Source organism: Macrobrachium nipponense, chromosome 1 (assembly GCF_015104395.2).
Source record: "Macrobrachium nipponense isolate FS-2020 chromosome 1, ASM1510439v2, whole genome shotgun sequence".
Lineage (NCBI taxonomy): Eukaryota > Metazoa > Arthropoda > Malacostraca > Decapoda > Palaemonidae > Macrobrachium > Macrobrachium nipponense.
The window spans coordinates 21,144,200-21,165,960 of NC_087200.1; the positions used below are offsets into that span (position 1 = coordinate 21,144,200).

At 38.5% G+C, this 21,761-nt stretch overlaps 1 protein-coding gene across 1 annotated transcript in view; it reads right to left on the reverse strand.

Moving 5' to 3' along the window:
* LOC135219159 (cleavage stimulation factor subunit 1-like) overlaps positions 1–21,761 on the reverse strand; it is a 150,893-nt gene that overhangs the window by 39,305 nt on the left and 89,827 nt on the right. Inside the window, exons 5-8 of the mRNA XM_064255683.1 lie at positions 16,930–17,145; positions 14,276–14,371; positions 4,648–4,741; positions 1,378–1,509 (exon numbers count right to left, since the gene is read on the reverse strand). Coding sequence (XP_064111753.1) covers positions 1,378–1,509; positions 4,648–4,741; positions 14,276–14,371; positions 16,930–17,145 — 538 coding nt within the window. The remainder of the gene's footprint in view (positions 1–1,377; positions 1,510–4,647; positions 4,742–14,275; positions 14,372–16,929; positions 17,146–21,761) is intronic.

Sequence of the window (21,761 nt, forward strand, 5' to 3'; positions counted from 1 at the left end):
GCTGGAAACCAGTTAAAAACAATCACAGATTGTTAATGCAAGGAATCTGTGGCATCTGGTATCTGATGCATAGGTGAGGTGGAAGTGAGTCCAGAGTCTGCTTGAATCCAGTGATACTTCAGTCTTTCTTCCAACCCAGGATGAAACATAAGAGGGGTTGCTAGAGGTGGGCAATCAATGTCAAGACCTCAGGTTTGTTAGCTATTATAAATACAAGTTAATAAAAAAATTTGTCATTTGTTCATATGCGGAACAAATCTTCAGCTTCAACAATAGGATAAACTCACACTTGGAGGGAGGTATGAGAATCCTGAACTGACTGGAGGTTCGGCACTCTTGATTATTCTGCTTAGAAATGAGAATTCTAAAGAAGACGACCTCAGCCTTTGACATGTTAGATATGTGGATATCTAACACTCAATCCACTGGGTTTAAATACAAGGAAACATGTCCAGATTCTGCATACAAGGAAGTTGAGAAGAACTATTATCTGTTAAGGCAGGCAACAAACCATGATAGCCAAAAGTAACAGGTTTGTCACCACCCCTCACTCTCCTTGCTCCCTTGCTGAAGAGAGGAGTTGAAGCTACTGAGAAGCAGATTTCTATGTTGCATGGAACATCAGAAGTGCTGTAACAGTATGGCTGCAATGTCCCACCAGTGTATGATGTGTCTACATTATTCTTCAAATCGACCGTAGGTATAAAGAAAATGGAAAGAAAAGAGACCAGTCATCTCATTCATTCCCTACTCCACACCGTCATCTTAGGCAAGATACAAACTGTCCCGCCAGGGGCACTGAATGAGTCACACCTGTTGAACAGCCACCACTGGACCCAAGGAAAAGGTGTCCAAGGATTTCTGGGTAACATCCTTCAGGAAGAAGAAAATGAAAGTGGTTTGATGCAGTCAGAAACCAGCATTTAAAATCCTATGACGGATAAGTTCTTCTAAAATGCCAGAAAATCCTGTGGGCAGGGGTATACAGTACATATATAAATATAAATTTAACCGTCACATTTCTCTATCCTTATAAGAATCACCAGAAAGAAGTGTTATGAGAGGTGGAAACTGAGGGCAAGCTACATTTAAAGAAGCTGGACGACCAAGTGGAAAGAGACCAAAGGGGAATGGATAAGAAGTAAATGATATAAAGCAACACAACCTGGGGCTGATGGGTTGCTACAAAGAACTTGAAATACGATCTGCAGTGACACTCAAGGCACACTATAAGTGATAATCCCTTACTGGGAGGGTGACTGAGTACAGCTAAGGACTTGAAGAGAGGGGAATTAGCTGAAATTGCATAAGAAACAAAAGAATGGAAAAAGACATTAGTCATCAATTTAAATTTTACCTAAATTGAGATTTCCTTACCCAAAGATAACAAATTTTTTCGCTGAGCAGTACGAGCATCCCAAGCACAGAGAGATGTAGTAGCTTCGTCAGGAAACATTACAAAATCTTCTGTGTGATTGAACATGGCATGGGCACTATGTTCTTGGCGACCTGGCAAAAGATTAAAACAGCGTTAAGCAACATAGAAATAAAATATCCCTTTTATCAAGTTAATCTAGACTAACCTGGCAAAAGGACTAAAAATGCCTCGGGCAATATGCAAATAGCAGAAGCTTTCCTCCCAAAGGAAGATAGGTAACCACTCTAATTTCATCTAATGCAGTATAGTCTCTCTTGCCAAGTTCAGAGCATTTCAAGTATTTTAATTGACATGCCAAAAGCTTAATTCTACAATACCAGGTATCTCATGAATAAGAAAGTAACTTGGAGGTAATTTATCATAAAATCTTTCCAAACCAGGCAAATTAACACACTGTATATGCCAGGATATCAGTCAACCCCTAAAATTCTGAGGTGTAATTCAGGTTTAAGTTTAAATTCACCAGATAAGGCAATCCACAAAAAAGTTTTAAGGCAGCACCACTTCCCCTGCAAGTGCATATATATGTGATATTTGTAATTTAACTTTTCAATAATCAAGAGTTAACCCAAATAGTTAATCCATAAAATCTGATGTACTTTACCTGTCATCATCACGCATAGGCTACACAAGCATATCTTAAATAGCAGAAAAATAAGGCCAAACCACACTTATCATGTTCTTGAAAGGCTCTGTAATTTTTACTGAAACACCCAGTTTTACTTTTTGTACTCATGCTATTTCAACAGCTTGGTGTTAGTGGCAGGTTTTCAGGGTTTTCTACTACTGTAAGCATGTTAAATGATTGATATTATTATAATTTTTACTTTAAAAGGACATAACTGTGGTGGGCTGCAAGAGCTAAGGCAAGTGGTATATGTACAAAAACTGTCGGGTAGGTAGTTTCATTTTTTTACTCTTCAGTAGAAAAGGTTCATAATTTATTCAACATACAAGTCTACGTACTAGTTTTGGAGACAGATTTTGTCTTCAAATGTTGACTTACATGCCGACATATATGGGACATTCATTACGACAATATATCTGATCCAGATACTGTCTACAGTAGCCCTAGTACACCACTTGTTGTGGGCAAGTGTCCATGAACACTTATAAACTTGAAATGAAGAAGCCTTTGTATTTATTTCCCTTCATTCCACTAAAGTAAAGGCAGCTAGTGTTAATATACATATGCAATATATCTTTTAATAAAGTAAAACTTTAAGAAAAGGCACATGGTGGGAAGTACAGTCACATTACATTACAAAGTATTACATCAGTTTCCTTAATGTTTCAGACAATAGGCATATGGAAGTATAATATACAGCAAGCAGTATCTGGCAACTATTCACCTGGCCATGCAAGCCCAAGATGTGCTATGGTGACATACTAATTTTCTGTTAATTGGTTACAGGTTGCCCTAGAGCAAGATCCTTTCCCTACACACAGCTGGCTTATTCTACAACAAAAACCCAGTAAACCCAGTCACTCGCTAATGGACATTATGGCAGGTGAGCTAAATAACATTGTTTAAAGGAAATTAAAATTATTATCATTCTTTCATCATTTTCTTCTTTAATAATTGTGGTATTAATTGTTTCTTGTAACTCAGCCTAACCATTTTTTTGGTCTGAAGAGGGTTTTATTTCAGCACTCAAAATTGTAGGCCTATATGTTTTGTATGTACAGCATTGAAAACAAAAATTTTTATATTTTGTTTATCATAATCAAAATATATATAAATATGTAAAATAAATGTTTAACTAGGCCTAATGATCCTTGCCTGGTCTGTGAAAGGTGGAGAATCCTATGATATGCAGCATGATTTTGTTTATAGGTAATTGTGTGGCATTCGATTTCTATAACTAATAATGTGTTCTTTTATAGCTGTTATGCAAATATATAATTAATAATTTCAGTTGAATGGCCTAATTCTGAAACCTTATGGCTGAGGACTGAATTGAGAGAAAAATGTTTACATTACAAAGAGGTAAAACAGAAAAACAAAAATAATGTATTTCCATATAAATATCCATAATGGGTGGTAGATAATATTGATTGTGAGCAAGAGGCTGAAACGCAGCATTACAAAATTTCATTTAGAATAAAAATATTTTATATAAATAAATGCTTTAGAATATAATTAAAGAGCAACAACATCTAAAAGTGTCCATATATCCTTTCAAAACAAAATTAAAGAAAAACAACAGTAAATTATGATTATCCCCTATAATTACAGTGCACTTTCTAGGCAGTTTCAGTTTATAAATGCTATCCACATATTTAGTGTAACTCCCAAAAGCACCGAAACTCCTTTCACACGTCTTTACCAATTTCCTTCTCTGGTATACATAGGATCTGAATTCTCCATATTTGTAAAATTTTGTATTTCAATCTGATGTTTTTGATGGAATTAAAAAGAAAATTTGCATATGTAAGATTCAGAAGTTATTATGCATCCAAACACTCTACTAAACATTCGACATTGCAGGCATGCCAACCGAATCTCATGCAACACTGTATTTCACCACCCTTCAGTGAAGCAAACTGTAATCAGTTTAAGAAAAGAAGCTATAAATTATGTAATATTTTTGATAATTATGTCTTATTTGTTAAATCAAAAACTTTACCTTTTAACAGATACATAGTTTTTTGAACACATGATAATCTGATAACATTAGATAAGCCAAACTCCACTCACGTATTTGCAAAATATCAGTTCTTTATACAGATGATACTCTGTTGACACGGTTGGTAGGCCTGTTCACATCTAAACATAATGAAATATTTCATAATGATTCAGACAAAATACTTAAAATTTTAACTACATAAAACAAAGTTTTTTTATGCAGTTTTATTTTTTACTTGTGATAATTTATTCCATTTTTCAATTTAAAAAATTTCTCAAACTAATTATTATATGTGAAATGAAAAGAAAAATTATCTGAACGATATCTTTCGTAAAGTGATCCAATGCTATATACCAATAGCATAATTGTACCTCCTCTCATAGACACTACAACACAGTATATTTAAATAAAGACATTAAAGAGGTCACTAATAAAATGGTATATTCGTAATCATCTGAAAAGAAATATAATGCTCTTAATCATCTGAAAAGATCTATAATTACCTATATATATATTAATTAAATAATAAAGGATATACGTATAATAGTGATGATATAAAGTAAGATTAAAGAATCTTACCTACTGAACCTGCTCCTGTATAAGCAATAAGGCAACGGCCAGTTGTTAACTCCCATAATTTTACAACACTGTCTAGTCCAGATGACAGAATATACTGGAATGGAAAAAAAATGAATATTTAAAAAATGGAAACTTGGGATTAATGTCTTTATATCTATATATCTATATTTATCTATCTATATATCTATACCTATTTATATATCTATATATATCTATATCTATATATATCTATATCTATATCTATCTATATCTATATTTCACTGATAACAAAATCATGTTAAACAGTCTGGAAGCAGTTATGCTCCAACACTACCAAATATCCATCAATCACACTGATGCTTATTCATCATCCTCATCCACCAACCAACCACCACCACCACTGAAACAGGCTTTATTACATCTTACTACAAAAAAATACACTATAGAATAGAAACAGATGGATATTCCTTGAAATACTTATACAGAAAAGTTACTAAGAAATGCCATATACATAACATTATGAGACAGAAATAACTACAGAAAACATATTCCTTTAAGATTAAACACTTTTTCAATATCAACTCTAAAATGTATGTTTTGAGTTATGTACTTCTATGCAAAAAATCCTAGTTGCACCAACTTGTATCCTTCAAGGTTCAGAGACCCCTAGTGTACATTTGTCCATATGTGGATCAAGCCTCTTCAGTCTTAACAATAGGATTAATCTTCTGGTGCCACCTGGAAACCGGTTAAAAAACAATAAAAGATTGTATATGCAAGGAATCTGTGGCATCTAGCATCTAAGGCATAGAAGAGTGACCACGCTTGAACCTGCGACACATTTAGTCTTTCTTCAGCCACCTTGGAGAGATGTTCGCTTTTGCTCTCCTCCTCCCAAGGTGGTTTTTTAAATGGCCTGTGATTCCTTCCTGCCTTTTGGTGCACGCATTGCCAGATCTCACAAGATTCCTTGCTTTTCATCTTCGATTGGTGGCTATGAAAAATACATATTGTCTAAGAAAATTTGTCATTTTGTGTGATATTATGGATTCCTCCATCAGTTCTAATAAGTTGTGGGCACATCAACGCATGTATCCTGGCCTTCAAGGGTTCCCTCGCTCTCACTTCCTAGTTTTCACCTTGACTGACCCCCATACAACATGCAGTAGGTGTCATGCTAATTTTTGTAATGTAACCAATCCATGCCTGGAGTGTTATTCCTGGCCTGTTATGCAATGGAAGAACTTCTACAAGAAGAGGGAGCATCGCAGGATGTCTACACATCCATCCTTCAGGAGACCGATTCACACAAGATGGCGTCTGTGTGGGCTTCCTTAGGCCTATGAGGGGTCCCCTCCTTGAAAGGGCTGTTGCCCCATTTCATGTCTGCATGCCTTTCAGCTATGGCTCCCCCAGCAGTACCCCCTCCTTCCGGCCTCCACTACTTTGGGTCACGTGCTGCCACCTAGTAAGTTGCCATCTTTAACTACACCTCATCCTGGGTCACCCTTTATCTTGCCATCAGCGAGGCCATTGACTCGGGCTAAGAGTCCAACGCACACTGTGTTGTTAGTGTCATCACACTCCACTGTGTTGTTAGTGTCATCACACTCCCCGCCTGTTGCCATGACATCACATTCAGCTTCCTCAGTGACATCATCCCAGACGGTTGCCAATCCATCAGAGGTGTTCAAGCAGGTTATGACAGACAAACTGGACTTTTGTTTTCAAGAGAGGTATAGTGTTCTCCCGTATTAGCGGGGGATAGGTACCAGCCCCCCTGCAGTTGAAACCCTGTAAAAATGCTTAAAACTGCCTATTTTGTTAGGTAAAATTCAAGAAAAACCCACTAAAAATGTTTATACCTGGTTTTTTAATAGTTTTATCACAAAAAGTTAATTTTATAATAAAATTTATAATAACCAGCAATTTGTCGATATTTCTCACGGAAAAACACCACGAATAGGTGAATTTTCCATGAATAAGGGGGTATATGTTCCAGAAAGAAATCCACGAATACGTGAGTCCGTGAATCTGGAGTCTGCGAATACGGGGGGTTCACTGTACTGTGGTACCTCTAAGAGGAAAAATCGTAGATCACCACTTTCTTCGTCTCGTTCGCCTTCATCTCCCCCTCCTCGTTCTAGAGTTAGATGGAGGAATGAGGACTTTATCGCTTTGCCTTCTAGGAGCCTGAGAGCTGTGTTGTCTCCTTCCCCACATGGACACGAGAGTCCTCTTCATGTACGTGGACGTGATTCTTTCTCTCACATTCACGTGCCTGTGGAAGATGATCTTCCCCCTTTTTCTCCTCAGATGTTTCTCACTTGTTCTACATCTCCTCAACCTGTTCGAGTTCATCATAAGGATGACAAGGCTCCAATTAAGAAGTCAAATGTGGTGATCCCTCATGTACGTGGACGTGATTCTTTCTCTCACATTCACGTGCCTGTGGAAGATGATCTTCCCCCTTCTTCTCCTCAGATGTTTCTCACTTGTTCTACATCTCCTCAACCTGTTCGAGTTCATCATAAGGATGACAAGGCTCCAATTAAGAAGTCAAATGTGGTGATCCCTCATGTTGAAAATTCAGTTGCATCGAGACCCTCAAGATGTTCTTTTCCTCTTCAGAGGTCAGGTTTACCTGCTAAATCTAGAGCTTCCCTTGCCTGTTGCTTACGCCCCACAGACATGTTTCAATTGATGGCCATGAGGTAGTTGCTGGACGTGGCTGTGAGGCTGCTGACGGCCATGTCTCTCATCAATTTCCAAGAAACCTAGGGTTTCCTCGTCTCGTTCTCCTAGGTCTTGCGTTCGTTGTTCACCTTCCAGAGTCGGGTTGTAACTCATCCAGGCAGAGATTTCATGCTTCTCCTTCTCCCAGAAGGTCTCACATACGTCATTCATCGTCGAACGGCTGCGTACATGATACTTCTCGATCTGGGACGGACTCACGTTCATGTTCCTTGTTTGCAGATGTGGTCCTTTGAGGAGCTCTCCAGTGGCCAGAGGAAGTAAAAGGGATCTTTCTCGGCCTTCTACTTCAGGACTTTGAACTTGGTGAACTTCGATGCAGGATCCAGAGACTGGGGAAAGTCAGGAGTTTCTTTCTTCCTACATGGAGGTTATTGATTCTTTCTGAGAGGACTGAGACTCCATCTTCTTTGACCCCTGTAGATATAGAGGCCTTGCTTGGGCCAAAGAAGGATGTGAAGACTTTGTTTGAGCTGCCACGTTCCAGGCATGCTAATTTGATTTTGCAGCAAGTCAATTCTTTGGTCTCGGGACAGGAGAATTCTCTTTGTTCTAACAGGTCTTTCAAGCTTCTTACCCCTCTTGGTACAGCTGATGAGTAGGTAGGTTAATTCAGATGTGATTTGTCTGAAACCTGGCTTGACCCTGGATCAAGTTAAGGTTGTGGGTTCTTCATTTAGTTTTCTAGAGGCTTCTACCTTGGAGTCGACTGCCTCTTCTGCCTTTCAGACTGTCTCTTGGCTGGTCTTGTGGTTGTTGGCAGGGGCTAGGATAACATCCCAATCTGCAAGAGGATCTGTTAGCACTCCATTCATCAGATAACTTCAGTCTGCTGTGAAGGCCATCTCATATCTGGGACACCCGAGTACTAATTTGTGGGTTAACTTGCTTCTTACCCCTCTTGTGCAGCATAAGAAGTATTACTCGACTAGTCTGGTACAGCTGATGAGTAGGCAGGTTGATTTGGATGTGATATGTCTGAAACCTGGCTTAACCCTGGATCAAGTTAGGGCTGAGGGTTCTTCATTGAGTTTTCAAGAGGCTTCTACATTGGAGTTGACTGCCTCTTCTGCCCTTTAAACTGTCTCTTGGCTGGACTTGTGGTCATCGGCAGTGGCTAGGATAATGTTGTCCCAATCTGCAAAAGGATGTGTCAGCACTCTTTCTTTCATCAGATTGCTTCAGTCTGGTGTGAAGGCCATCTCATATCTAATGGATTCCTTGTTGTTTTTGCAGAATGGAGATCTTCTAGAGTCCCAGTTCCTGTCCAGATATCAGTTGGAGGCTGTAATAGACAGACAGCGGTATGACACCAACAATCCATGGCTCATTCTCGCCCTCCAGCTCCAAAGTCTTCAAAGCCATCAACATTCACTAGGGCCTCTCAGGGAGGGGGGCTAGGGGCATGGGCAGGTAAGGTCGTCGATTGAGAGGGCGCCACTCCCTGCCCATTGCCAGGGATGGGTGGATGCCTGGTGAGCCATTGGGCCAAGTGGCAATTGCACGGAGCTGAAATTTGGTTAGTAGATGCTTCGAGTAGGCTATCTACTTCCGTTCGACTTCCCTCCTCTCTCTGATCATCCTCTCCTGCACTTGACGTATGCCAAAGCACCTGGCTCTCTAGGAGGAAGTGTCTTAGATGATCGGCAAGGGCACAGTAAAAGTAGATCGTGCTTCCCCGGGGTTCTACAATCAAATATTCCTAGTACCTTTGGGCCACTGGCAATTGGAGGCCAATGATAAGACCTTGCAATGTCGAACCACTTTATCTAGAAGACAAGGTTCAGGATGGAGACACCCCAAACAGTCTTGGCAGCTGTAAGGGAGAACAACTTCATGCCATCAATACACTTGAAGGACGCCTACTTCCAGATTCCAATCCACCCTTCGTCCAGGAAATTCTTCCGCTTCAGTTTCGGGGAGCAGGTCTTCTAGTTCAAGGTCCTTTGTTTCAGATTGGCTGCTCCACAGGTATTCACAAGGGTTTTTACCCTAGTGTCGACATGGGCCCATGCTCAGGGGATTTGCCAATTGAGATATCTTGACAATTGGCAAGTTCTAGGGAAAAACTGTTTCAGGACAGGTGCCATTTTCTCCGGTTGTGAGAGCCTAGGCTTCGTAGTAAATCTGGAGAAGTCCAATCTACTTCCCAGCCAGGGGATTCTATACCTGGGAATAGTGATAGATACAGGGGGTCTAGTGTCTTGCCAACTTCAATCATTGATAGTCGAATTACACCAGTGGGCGATTGATAACTCAGTGGAGCTTATGGCCAGGTACATTCCAGGAAAGAGGAATGTGGTGGCCAACAAGCTAAGTTGTCAGAGTCAAGTTTTAGGTACAGAGTTTTCTCTGCATCAGGACATATTGGACAGGCAATTTCACTATGGGGAAGACCTATGTTAGACCTCTTTACAAATTGCTTCAACAGGAAACTAGAAATCTACTGTTCAGTGGTCCCAGATTCGTTCGCTGTGGCAAAGGATGCCCTTCAGCATCCTTGGACAATCTAGAAGTACACTCCTTCCCTTGTCCATTCTGCCTGATTCGTCATATCCTGAACAGAGTAATGATTTTCAGGAATATCAGGATGGCCCTGGTAGCTCCTTTGTAGCCCTAAGCAGAGTGGTTCCCAGATCTATCAGCAGTTCTAAGAGAAATTTCCCCTTGGCAAAACCTTCTCTGCCAACCTTATGTAGAGAGGTACCACCAGTTGGTAGGGTCCTTATCTCTTCATGGCTGGAGACTATCCAGTATCTCTTGCAAGTGAGAGGCTTTTCTCACAGAGTAGCAACTCAGATGTCCAGCTACCTCAGGAGATCTTCGTCAGCCATGTACCAAGGCAAGTGGACTGTCTACTGTGATTGGTGTCATTGACGGGGTTTCTCTCCACTCAGAATTTCTATTCAGTGGATAGTGGATTTTCTGATCTTCCTCACAACAGAGAAGCGTCTTTCTGATCTTCCTCACAACAGAGAAGCATCTTTCTGTCTTCTTTCCCACTGTTATCCCTATATTAAGGTGTGGTTGCCTGATACACTTTCTCCACTGCCTTTTATCAAAGGCATCATCCTTAACCAAACCTCTTCTCTCCCTATTTTCCTTCACTTTTATCTTGCCATCTAATTCTCTGTCTCCCTCTTGATCTTCCTCTTAAAAGGTTCCTTCCAAGCCCTCTTCACTCCCTCCACTCATCCATCCTCACACATGCCCATACCATCTCAATCGTGATTCTCTTATTACCTCTGTAATCTTTACTAAGCCTGCCTGCCCTTCGTCATCATTTTCTAATCTCTCGAGTAGCAATATTCCCATAATCCACCTCAGTATTCTCATCTCTGTTCTCTCAAGCTTTATTTCCTCTTTTCTTCTTAGAGCCCATGTTTTTTATCCATACATTAACACTGGTCCTATCACTGTGCTATAGATCTTGACTTTTAGCTTGATTGGCATTTTCTTATCACATATACTACTCCAGCTACCTCTCTCCACTTCCCTATGCAGCTTTTATCCTACTGTCAACTTCATCCTCACATCCTCCCGCTTGGCTTAAAGTAGATCCTAAGTATTTAAACTTTTCCACCTGTTTTATAATCAAGGATCTCTCTGTGTCTGCTATCAAAGGGTACAGGGCTGTCTTGGGATTAGTTCTATGTCTGAAGGGCAGGGACATCAATTCATCCTGGGAGATCTCTTGTGTTATGCAGGAGCTTTGAACAGTCTTGTCCACTTAGAAAACACAAACCTCCTACGTGGGACCTTACTCTGGTTCTGGGTAGCTCACTTGGGCTCCATTTGAACCACTACATCAATCGTCAGACAGGGAACTGACTTTGAAGAGAGTTTTCCTCCTGGCCTTGGCTTCCTTGAAGAGAGCTGGCGAGCTTCATGGTCTAGATTATGATGTAAAACACACCAGGGGTTGGGGGTCCATAGCCTTCAAATTTGTCCTGGAATTCATAGCTAAGACTCAAAATCCCTCTGTTCATGATGACAGATTTGCCTCCTTTTCCATTCTTTCCCTGAAGGATTTTTTGACAACAATCTTCAAGTGTTATGCTTTGTCCAGTCAGAGCACTGTATTGCTATCTAAAAGGACTCACCACCTAAGACCTAGTGTCGTAGACTTTTTGTTAGCAAAGGCCGAGCCAAGAAGGAAGTGTCCAAGAATACCATTTTATTTTGGGTTAGTGAGGTGATTATGCAAGCCTACTCCTCACCTTCAAGTTCTGTCACCAATACTGTGCATGCAAGAGCACATGACATCAGAGGAATAAGTTCTCTGGCCTTTAAGAAGACCTTGTCTATTCATAGGATTTTGAATGCTCGTTCCTGGCTTTGGCAGACCACACCACTTTCACTTCCTTTTACCCGAAGGATATTGCCCGCAGGTCCTTGGACACATTTTTTCTTGGGTCTGGTGATGTCTGCCCAACAAGGTGTGTACTCATCCAGTGCCCCTGGTTGGACATTCCATATCATGATAAGATGATTGTGTGGAAGACAGCATGAGTGAGATGACTGGTCTCTTTCTTTCCCTTTTTTCCATTCTTCATTCCTATGGGCAGGTTGAAGATTAGACATCATACGCTGGAGCTGGCTTGATGCAGGTGAGTACAGCAGCACAAATCCTTTTCTTGTTGGCTGGCATGGTTTGTTGCTAGAATCTGGACATGTCTCTGTATTGTCTCTGTATTTACAAAGCACCCTAAGGAGTGAAGCAAGAAGATCTAAAGTGTGGGAAAGATGGGAAAATGAGGCCTTTGTTCCCTAAAGGACTTAATCTCTGTATTGGCAAGGTGTCACCTGCAGAATCTGTCATTATTATTATATTTATTGCTGATATTTTACTTTTTCATTATTACTGTGAATACTATCAAGTTAAAGTTTTTCTACATCAATTTTTGTATTTAGCTCTCTGGACCTGACTACTTGTAAACACCTAAGGTCTCTAGCTGAAATTTAAGTTATATAATCTGTGCACTAACTAACTCAATGCTTTTTTTCTCTCTCCAATATTATAACTGTTATTACCAGTATTATGATTACTATCTTTTATACTACCTCAGCTATTGTGTGGATAGTACCGTTTATTCATTTTTTTTTTATCATGTCTCATGGATCTTGATTGTGTATGTTACTGTCTGTATTTTGTATATTCCATGTATATGGTTTATATATCCAATCTCTCACAGGCTTAGACGGTTAGACCCCTTCTTTATAACTCATTTCTAGGACGAGTGGTCAGGTGTGCCTAACCTTCAGTCGGTTCAGGATTCTTGTACCTCCCTCTAAGTGCAAGTCTATCATGTTCTTAAGCCCAAACGTCTGTTCCGCATAGGAACAAATGACAAATTGTTAATCAATTTGCATTTTTTATAGCTAACAAACCTGAGGTCTTAACACTGACTGTCCACCTTTAGCCACACCTCTAATAATCTGGGTTGGAAGAAAGACTAAATGCACCACAGGGTTCAAGCGTGGTTGGTGATCTCCACCTCTTCTATGCCTTAGATGCCAGATACTACATATTCCTTACATATACAATTTTTTATTGTTTTTTTAACTAGTTTCCATCTGGTGCCAGAAGATTTATCCTATTATTAAGACCTCAGGTTTGTTAGCTATGAAAAATACAAATTGATTAAAAATTTGTCATATTGTCGACCACATGAGGGCTAGGATATATACAGCAGGGGTACTTATCCTAATCACGAGTAGCACAGAATTACATGCAAATATCAAACTATCCCTGACAGGAACTGAAAACTGATGAATTGAATTAAAAATATTAATAAAAGCAGTTACACAGAAACACATGGAATTTCACGAAGTGCTCACTGATCTTTGTAAGGGGAAGCATAGAGCAATGCATAAAGGAAAAAGGGGATGTTACAATCCAGAACAAGCAAAATAAAAAGAACAAAACTGAAAGATAAAGCAGAGAAGGGAATGAATGTTTGAAAAAACATAACAATGGTAATGAATTAGGCAGTCCCCAGTTATCGACGGACTTGATTATCGGCAATCTGGTTTTATGGCACTTGTCTAGCACCAAAAATCTGCAATGTTCGGCTAGAACTGATTTCTGGTTATTGGCACCATAAATCATGATTTTTGGTTATCATTAAGCCGTCAAAACAGAACCACTGCCAATAACTGGGGACTGCCTTATAAACAGTATTCTAGGGAGAATGACAATGCTAACTCTGTCAAGTCACAAAGAATCAGCTGCAAAGCTTCATATGCAAGCCTGGAAATGCAAAGTAAGGCCCTCACAATCTTGAACAGTACTCAAAACATATGGCAGCATATTATTATTGGGGTTCTATTAAACAACAGTCATTTACATATGTAAAAAAACTGACACACAAAAATAGAAAAATCTACTACTGCTGACCAGTCCATAATATGCCCTCTCTCTGTTATCAAAATAATTATCCTAGCTAGATTAGTACTTTGATGTCCTTTAATAGTTTTTGTTGATATTAATTTACAGTACTATTCTATAGTGTCATGCAAACAAATTTAAAGGAAAGAAAGGGTGGTGAGGTTGAATAAATTCAGTTAATTCACTATATTATGAAGATTCTAGTAAAATTAACAAACATCAGCCCAACTAAAATTGCTATACAAATGTTTTATAGTTAGTTAGTTCATACCAGTAATTCTTTTCATATAAATATGGGGCAAGGCACCGGACCATTTACATATAGAGTTATTCTTTTACATACATATTTTAACACTCATGAAGTAGTGAACTTCAACAAGTAGTGCTGTACATATTGTGCTAGGTATGCCATAAATATTATGGTTAAAAAATGTCTACACTTTGGTGTCAATTTGATGGCAAGGGTACACTAGCCTCTCTGATAAATGAACATAAAATCCTTACCTTTCCATTACGTGAAAACAATACGGAACACACTTCAGCGCCATCATGACCTTTAACAAATGTTTGGACACATCTTCCAGATACGCCATCCCACACCTTTAACAAGGATAGTGCATAAACACCAATGATGACATTGGGGGTGAAAACTAAAAAGAAAATTACATATATAGGCTAATACAAAATTTAAAATTAATCAAATATCAAAAAGATACTAACAATGAAGCATTGATAACTAATACTGAATATAAGGATTACCACTTTGTTTTCTACTTGGAAGCTTCAAAAATAAAATATAAAAGCAACTCCAGTTATTAAGAAGACCAGCAGTCAGTCATAACTCTACCAAGAGTGCAAATTGAGAATTCCAGCTTAATGGTCTAGTTAACCTAAAATTATTCAATGAATCACTATATAGCAATAAATGAGGTTAAGTTATGAATATCAGCTGAAAAGGTAAAAATCATGTAATGACTACATCTGGGAAAGTAATTATCCATTTTTATATAACACTGGACAACTATAAATCTCTTCATAGCCTCCCTGATTTTATATTTTGTAATGTAATTATAAGTTTAAAGAGACCACTGATTTGAAAAATTAATTCTCATGGGGCTGCCCTGAAATGTTTTGTATTTGATATAAATGCATCTTAACATTTTAGTTAGTGAGACAGTTCATTATCATTTACATTTTTATAACAGTGCAAGAAGTGAAATGAGTTCTCTCATTCTCATCTATCTACAAACTTTCTACCTGGATTCCAATTTGGTCTAGGTATCCATATCTGCCCTATTTCCATGATATCATGGGCCTTCAAGGAGTTTTTGTCAATCTTCTTCCATGTCTATTGCTTTTCCGACCAACTATTCATCTTCCCTTCTTACCATATGGCAAACCATCTCAATTTGTGAGATCTCAGTTTATTTTCCAAATGCAGAACAACCTCACCTTTCTACCACTAATCAGTCAAATTATCTCATTACACTGACCATGAATCTTGGAATTCTATGGAGGCCTTGTCAAAATATCTTACCATTTTCTTTGTCAGTGTTCATGTTTCCACTATATGTATATGGTAGGATGGGCTTTGAACATAGTAAATCTTATTTACAGATGAGATATTTTTATTTACCAGAAGTCTGGCAATCTCTCCATTTCATTCAGGTTGGTGATCATCTGTTTCTTACTACCTATTCATATTTCTGCTTCACACACCAGTGTCATGTTAAAATTAACATTCATAATGTTAGTAGTATATCTCTTCTAAATACTGGCCTTTAATCATAATGATGTTCTCCTGTTTTACTATTTACTCAAATTAGTAGGTCAAAACATCCCGACAGGACATTTTTTAAAATTAGCTAAAATTAGGAGTACATCAAAACATGTTCCACTCAATGATGAGTATTATATTAGCCTTGTGGAGTACTCATCAAAAGCCCAAGGTTTAGAAAAATGTGATCTATTTAAAGACATAACAAAATTGCTTTGTATGGTTTTAATTTATTTCAATTCGTTACTGTTAGGAATTATTCCATAAAATCTGCCATTTTTTATGTGATTACACATTGGTACAGTTTACATAGTTTTGGATGCACTGACTGTATTCTCAGTAACTTTATCTGTATAAAGCACTTGATATACATAGTAAAGAACTTTGTCTTATAAGTTCAACTACACTCTTAATGATGATCAGTAATATTTGCACAATTACATGATAAACTAAGAATAGATGCATGCTTAGACTGTGCTTTATCCAAAGAGGAGGTGAGTTTAAAACTAGATAAGACAATACTTACAGATGCAAGGATTTGGAAAGTCGTGACTGTGGAGTACAATGAATAGAAATATCCTTTTCCTCAAAATAATCCTTCCCCCTTGGGCATAACTTTCTTTTACGTTTGTGTTACTAACCACACTTGAGTGTAATGTAAGAAAACAGGCAGTTCACTATTTTCAATTGTGCAGACTTACTGGAATATGACTAGAAAGCTCCATGCATGTTTAAAAGTTTTAGGTAATTCATTATACATGTACGTATGTCCAATTCAAACTTTCAAGTTCAATCATATGTTGATCCAGATGTCTCACTTCCATAGTGAATGGTTAATAAAAATTGCTATATGTGTAGAAATAGCAAGATGGATGTATGAGAATATTTTTTTCCTCTCAAGTTTTCTAATTGATGTGTATACTAAAGATGATACTTGTAGCCTAGTAAAGATAGAAATCTCAATTTGTATTGCCCAAAATCTCTTTGTCCACAGGCACAGATGAAGCCAACTATGCAAAAGAAGGAGCTGATGCCAAAAAGGATGCTGTAAACAGAATCACTAAACAACCTTCCAGAACTAACTTTTTCATTATTATGTAACTTGTCAGCCAGACAAAGAATTAATAAAAGTTATCTGAATGACTCACTCTAGTTTCTATATCAATCATTTGTTAAGTCTTATCGTTCACAGAAAATGTCCTTTTAATAATTTAGTACGACAAAAGTTTTGTATTTTTAGCACTAAATAACTTTCATACTGTAAAAGCTGAAGTAGTAGGCTAATCTTAATATATAATGGTGGCCTTTTACTTTTTAAAACATTCAAATTAACATAATCTGGATACCTTCAATAAAATTGCAGTTCTGTAGAGAAACTCACCTTAATATCACCATCTTTTGAAGATGATACCAACACTCTAGCATCTGCAGAATAACGGACACAAGTAACTGGACCAACATGATGCTCACGAGGATAAGGACAAACGTAGCACTGGCAGGTATTCACATCATATACTCTTACAACAGGACCCTCTGTGGAAACTGCTAAAAAGTCTCCACTCGGATGAACTGACATACTTGTTACCTGTTCTGCATCCTGAAAAAAAGGGGAATTATTCTATAGTAAATAAAAAAAAAAATCACCTTTTTGATATAAAAGGATAAAGAGCAACTTCTAACAAACAGTAAAACACTGTCTAAAAATGCTACCATTTTTCAATAACATTTTGAAATTCATGCAAAATTTACATTAAAAATATACACATTTTTCTTATCAAGATATGGTTGAGAAACCTAAGTCCAGAACTTTAATGGAAACCAAGAACAATTTGTCATGACAGTCTACATTAACTGAGATTGGTACCAATCCAGTACAAGAAATATTGCTAGATGGAGTGAATAACATAAAAAGAAAAAAACAGATTGGTAACTGTTGCTAATGATATTTAATAAAAGTAGTTTCAACTCAGCACTTCATAAAATTTCCAGATTCATTTACATAGCTCAAAACTGCAGCAAATGATAAGTAGATGCAAAGCAATGGTGCAGAGAAGTGACATACAATGCAAAGCACCATTAGTTCTACCCTAACTCTGCTGCATGTGGCAAGCACTTCGGCTAGTTTACATCTCTAAATACCACTGCTCTTTGCTACGAGCACTCTTAAGCAAAGTACCTCCCATAACCTCAAGAGATCCTGGAGTCCTTGACTCTTAAGTAGACTGACATTTCACCGGATGTCCTCCAAAAAACAATTAATTAATGTGCATGAAAGTTTAACATTAACTTAGATTAAAACTAAAATTGTACCTTTGACTACTGACTGTACTGAAACTTCTTGTCATGTTATTTTTTTATCTTTAGTAATAAATTCCTTTGCAACTGTTCCTGAGTAACAATGATATGACAATATTTAAGATTAGCAAATGACATGAATTATGTATGATTCTACAAAATTAATATATGCAGCCCATCATCATTTATCTACAGAATGAATTTATGCAGCCTATCACCATCTGGATTATGGTTCACTTGCACAGCACTAGTTTACCCAATCATGTCAAAATCAATCATTCAGACAAAACAATTATCCAAAAGTGTAACAATATAACTAGGCAAAAAGAAGCTCTTAGTAAAGTTTTACATAACAAAATACAGCATTTAAAAGCCCAAAACTCACCACAGACAATATCCCATAAGAGGGTACCACTTATCACATGGCTTATATAGCACACAGCAGATAACCTATGGGAACAGAGGCCTTTTGGCCCAAAGCTACAAGCTTTAAGCCTATTCTTTCTTAACAGTTGTCTATGGTCCCTACTCACTTAGCTGTCTAACTTCAACTTTTCCTTGCTCCCATTTTTAGCTATCTAAAACATATAATTATGGCAGTTCAAATAACAGTCTATTAAGTTTCTTCTTTACATTTATTGTATAAAGCACTAAAACAAGCAATGCCCTAAACAATCTGAACTCTACAAATTGTAAAGCAAACATTTATCTGGAACAGTCAAATATTTTCTCTGTTCATTTTTCAACTAAGTTTTCACTGCATTAGTTTTAACTCAGTAGTAAGAAGATATGCCATGAAAGCAACTGAAAGTTCCACTATCTGTAGATTGACTGCTAAATAAAACAACTTTTTAAGTACAGTAGAAAGATTATAGTTTTCAAAATACTTATCAGATGGAACAAAATTATCCCTATACATATACAGCATTTAAAAAAATTAATACAGTGTTTTTACAGTGTAGCCATTACTATAATTTCTCACTGAAAGAAATTGAAAACACAAACTTTAAAAGGTAATTAAAATATTTTTATAATAAAATGAGATTTTATGTATAGATGTAGCCACTGCCATAATCTCATGAACCTTTACCTGTAGGACAGGTAGCGCCTCCACCTCTACCTGGGGATGTGCCTCGCAAATGAGGCCTCTGGGAAAAAGAGAGCATTCTTAGAGAGAGGACGAAAGGAGTCCTTAACAGAATGCCACAAGTTATTGGCCCCTCTAATGTTTTCTGTCTTTCGAATGTAAAACTTCAAAGCTCTCACTGGACAAAGAGACCTTTCTTCATCTTCTACTCCTACCATGATAGTCAATCTTAATAGTGAAAGAACAAGGCCAAGGTTTAGCAGGATTCTCATTCTTTGCAAGACTAAAGTATCCCAATTTGAGAACCCAACCTTTTCATCGAGGACTTTAATCTCACTCACCTTCTGGCTGAAGCTAAGGCTACTAGGAAAAGGGTCTTCCTGGTTAAATTCTTGAGAGAAGCAGAAGACAGGGGTTCAAAGGGAGGGCAGACAACCATTTCAGGATCACGTCCAAATTCCAAGAGACCTGCTGAGTATCTTTTCTTTTGCTTGCAGATACCAAAAGACAATCACACTTGCAGATTTCAAGACTTAATCAAGTCTGATAAGTCTTGATTTGACAAAAAGTCTAAGCCTCTGTGTCTGAATTCAGAACTAACATTGATCTATATCCTTTAATTGTGAATGAAGAAAAATCTCAATGTCTTTAGATACAGAAGAAAATCAGCAATCTCTGTTACAGATGTTCAAGAAGAAGACTTAATTTCTTCTGCACCAAGAGTGTATACTGGACCACTTGCTCTGACAGCTGTTAGAGGATGACTGATGCCAACATTTCAAGATCGCCTATGCAGCCGCTCTCGAAAAGCCTTGAGCTCTGAGGAGTCAGACGACAGTTTGAACCCTGTCAGACACAGTAGTGGTTGTCTGAGCAGTTTTCATCTTTGGAGGAGTAACCTGGGAAAATCTGCTAAAAGACTTATTAGGTCCAGAAAACATTTCTGAGGGGCCAGAATGGGGCGATGAGAATCAATTAAACATTCTTGTGAGACTGGAACTTCTGTCAGACTTCCCTTATCATTCTTAGGGGTGGAAAGGCTTATATAAAGTTCCTGTCTGACCAATCCAGGAGCATGGCATTTACTACCTATGCCACTGGATCTGGAGCCGGAGAACAATAAAGTGGAAGCTGATGATTTTTGGCGATTGCAAACAAGTCCATCATTGGCATTCCCCACAACTTCCAAAGCTCTAGGCAGACCACTGGATCCAGATTCCATTCCATGACTTGGTTGTGTTGACTGAGTTGACCGAGTTGGTCTGCTAAGATGTTTATTTTGCCCTGCACAAATCTTGTCACCATCCTTGTAAAATTCATGCTGGCCCAGAGAAAAAGGTCTCTCACCGCCTCACAAAGCGAGGAGTGGGTTCTTCCATGTTTGGAAATATATGAGAGGGCTGTTGTGTTGTCCAAGTGTACTGCAACTACCCAGCCACGGACTTCTGATGCAAAAGCTTGTAAACCCAGGTTAATACCCGTCAACTCTTTCAGGTTCCCTGACACTCCCCAGCCTAAGTCAGATGGGTCTGCATAAAAACTTTGCTCTGGGTTCAGTGGGGGATAGGGACCTTCATCCCAGTAGCCTTTCTTTTTCCTGTTCCACATGACCCAAAGATAAAACTGTAGGATCCTCAAGTGGAGTCTCCCATTTGATGGAGGACAGTTCCGAGGAGACTGGCAGAACACTTTGGGAGAGAGATGAATTTATCCACTGTGTGAAGGCATGACTCTACTCTCCTGGGGGAGGGAAAAGCCTGAAAACAAAGAGAGTCCAGAGTTATTCCAAAATATATTATCCATTGTGTCAGGACTAGTGGGGATTGGGGATTTTTGAAGATTGATCAGAAGACCTAGCTCTCAAGCTAACTTCAATGTCTTCTGCAGGTCTCCCATGCAGCTCAACTCCGTCAGAGAGCGAAGGAGCCAACATCTAGGTAAAGTGCAATGTTGACCCCCTTAAGATGGCGCCAACTCGCTAGAGGAGCAAGGACGTGAGTGAAAAATTGAGGTGCCATTGTCAGTCCGAAGCAAAGGGCCACACAACTGAAAGACTTAGTCTTTAAAGACAAAACTCAGGTAATTCCTCGAGTCTGGATGTAAGGGGACATGGAAGTACACGTCTTGCATGTCTAGGGAGACCATCCAGTCCCCTTTGTGGATAGAAGCAAGAATCGACCAAAAACAGGTTATTGTAGAAGCCTTCGGACTCTAGACCCTCCACTCTCTCGACTGCTTTTAGAAGAAGGGCAGACACCTCTTTGGCCTGAACGGAATACTTCTCTGAGCCAAGAGAGTACACCGTCAAGGCAATGGGTTGCTTGACTAAGGGCAGACAGGTGACAAAAAGAATAGAGTATCCTACCCTGAGGACCTCTACTCCCCAAATTTTCTGCTCCATTCTTGCCAGAAACGATGGAGTCGGGCACCTACTGCTGCATGGGGTTGACTGACCTCACTTCTTAGGGATGGGATTGGAAAACGACTTCTTGATCTCTTTAGATGTACAGTGTTCCCTCCCTATTCACGACAGATGCATACCAGACCCTCCCCTCTCCCCGGCAAATAGCTAGAATCCGTGAATAGTTGAAACTCCTATAAAAAGGCTTAAAACTGCCTATTTTGTTAGTAAAACTCGAGAAAAATCCACTAAAACTGTTTATACCTGGTTTTTTTGATAGCTGTATCACAAAAAGTGCATTTTATAATGAAATTGCTAAAAAATAAAAAAAATAAAAAAAAACAGGAATACAGTGAAACCTATGTATTTGCGTTTTCCGGATTTGCACTCACGCATTTGCGTATTTCTCTCTGGAACATTTCCCCACATT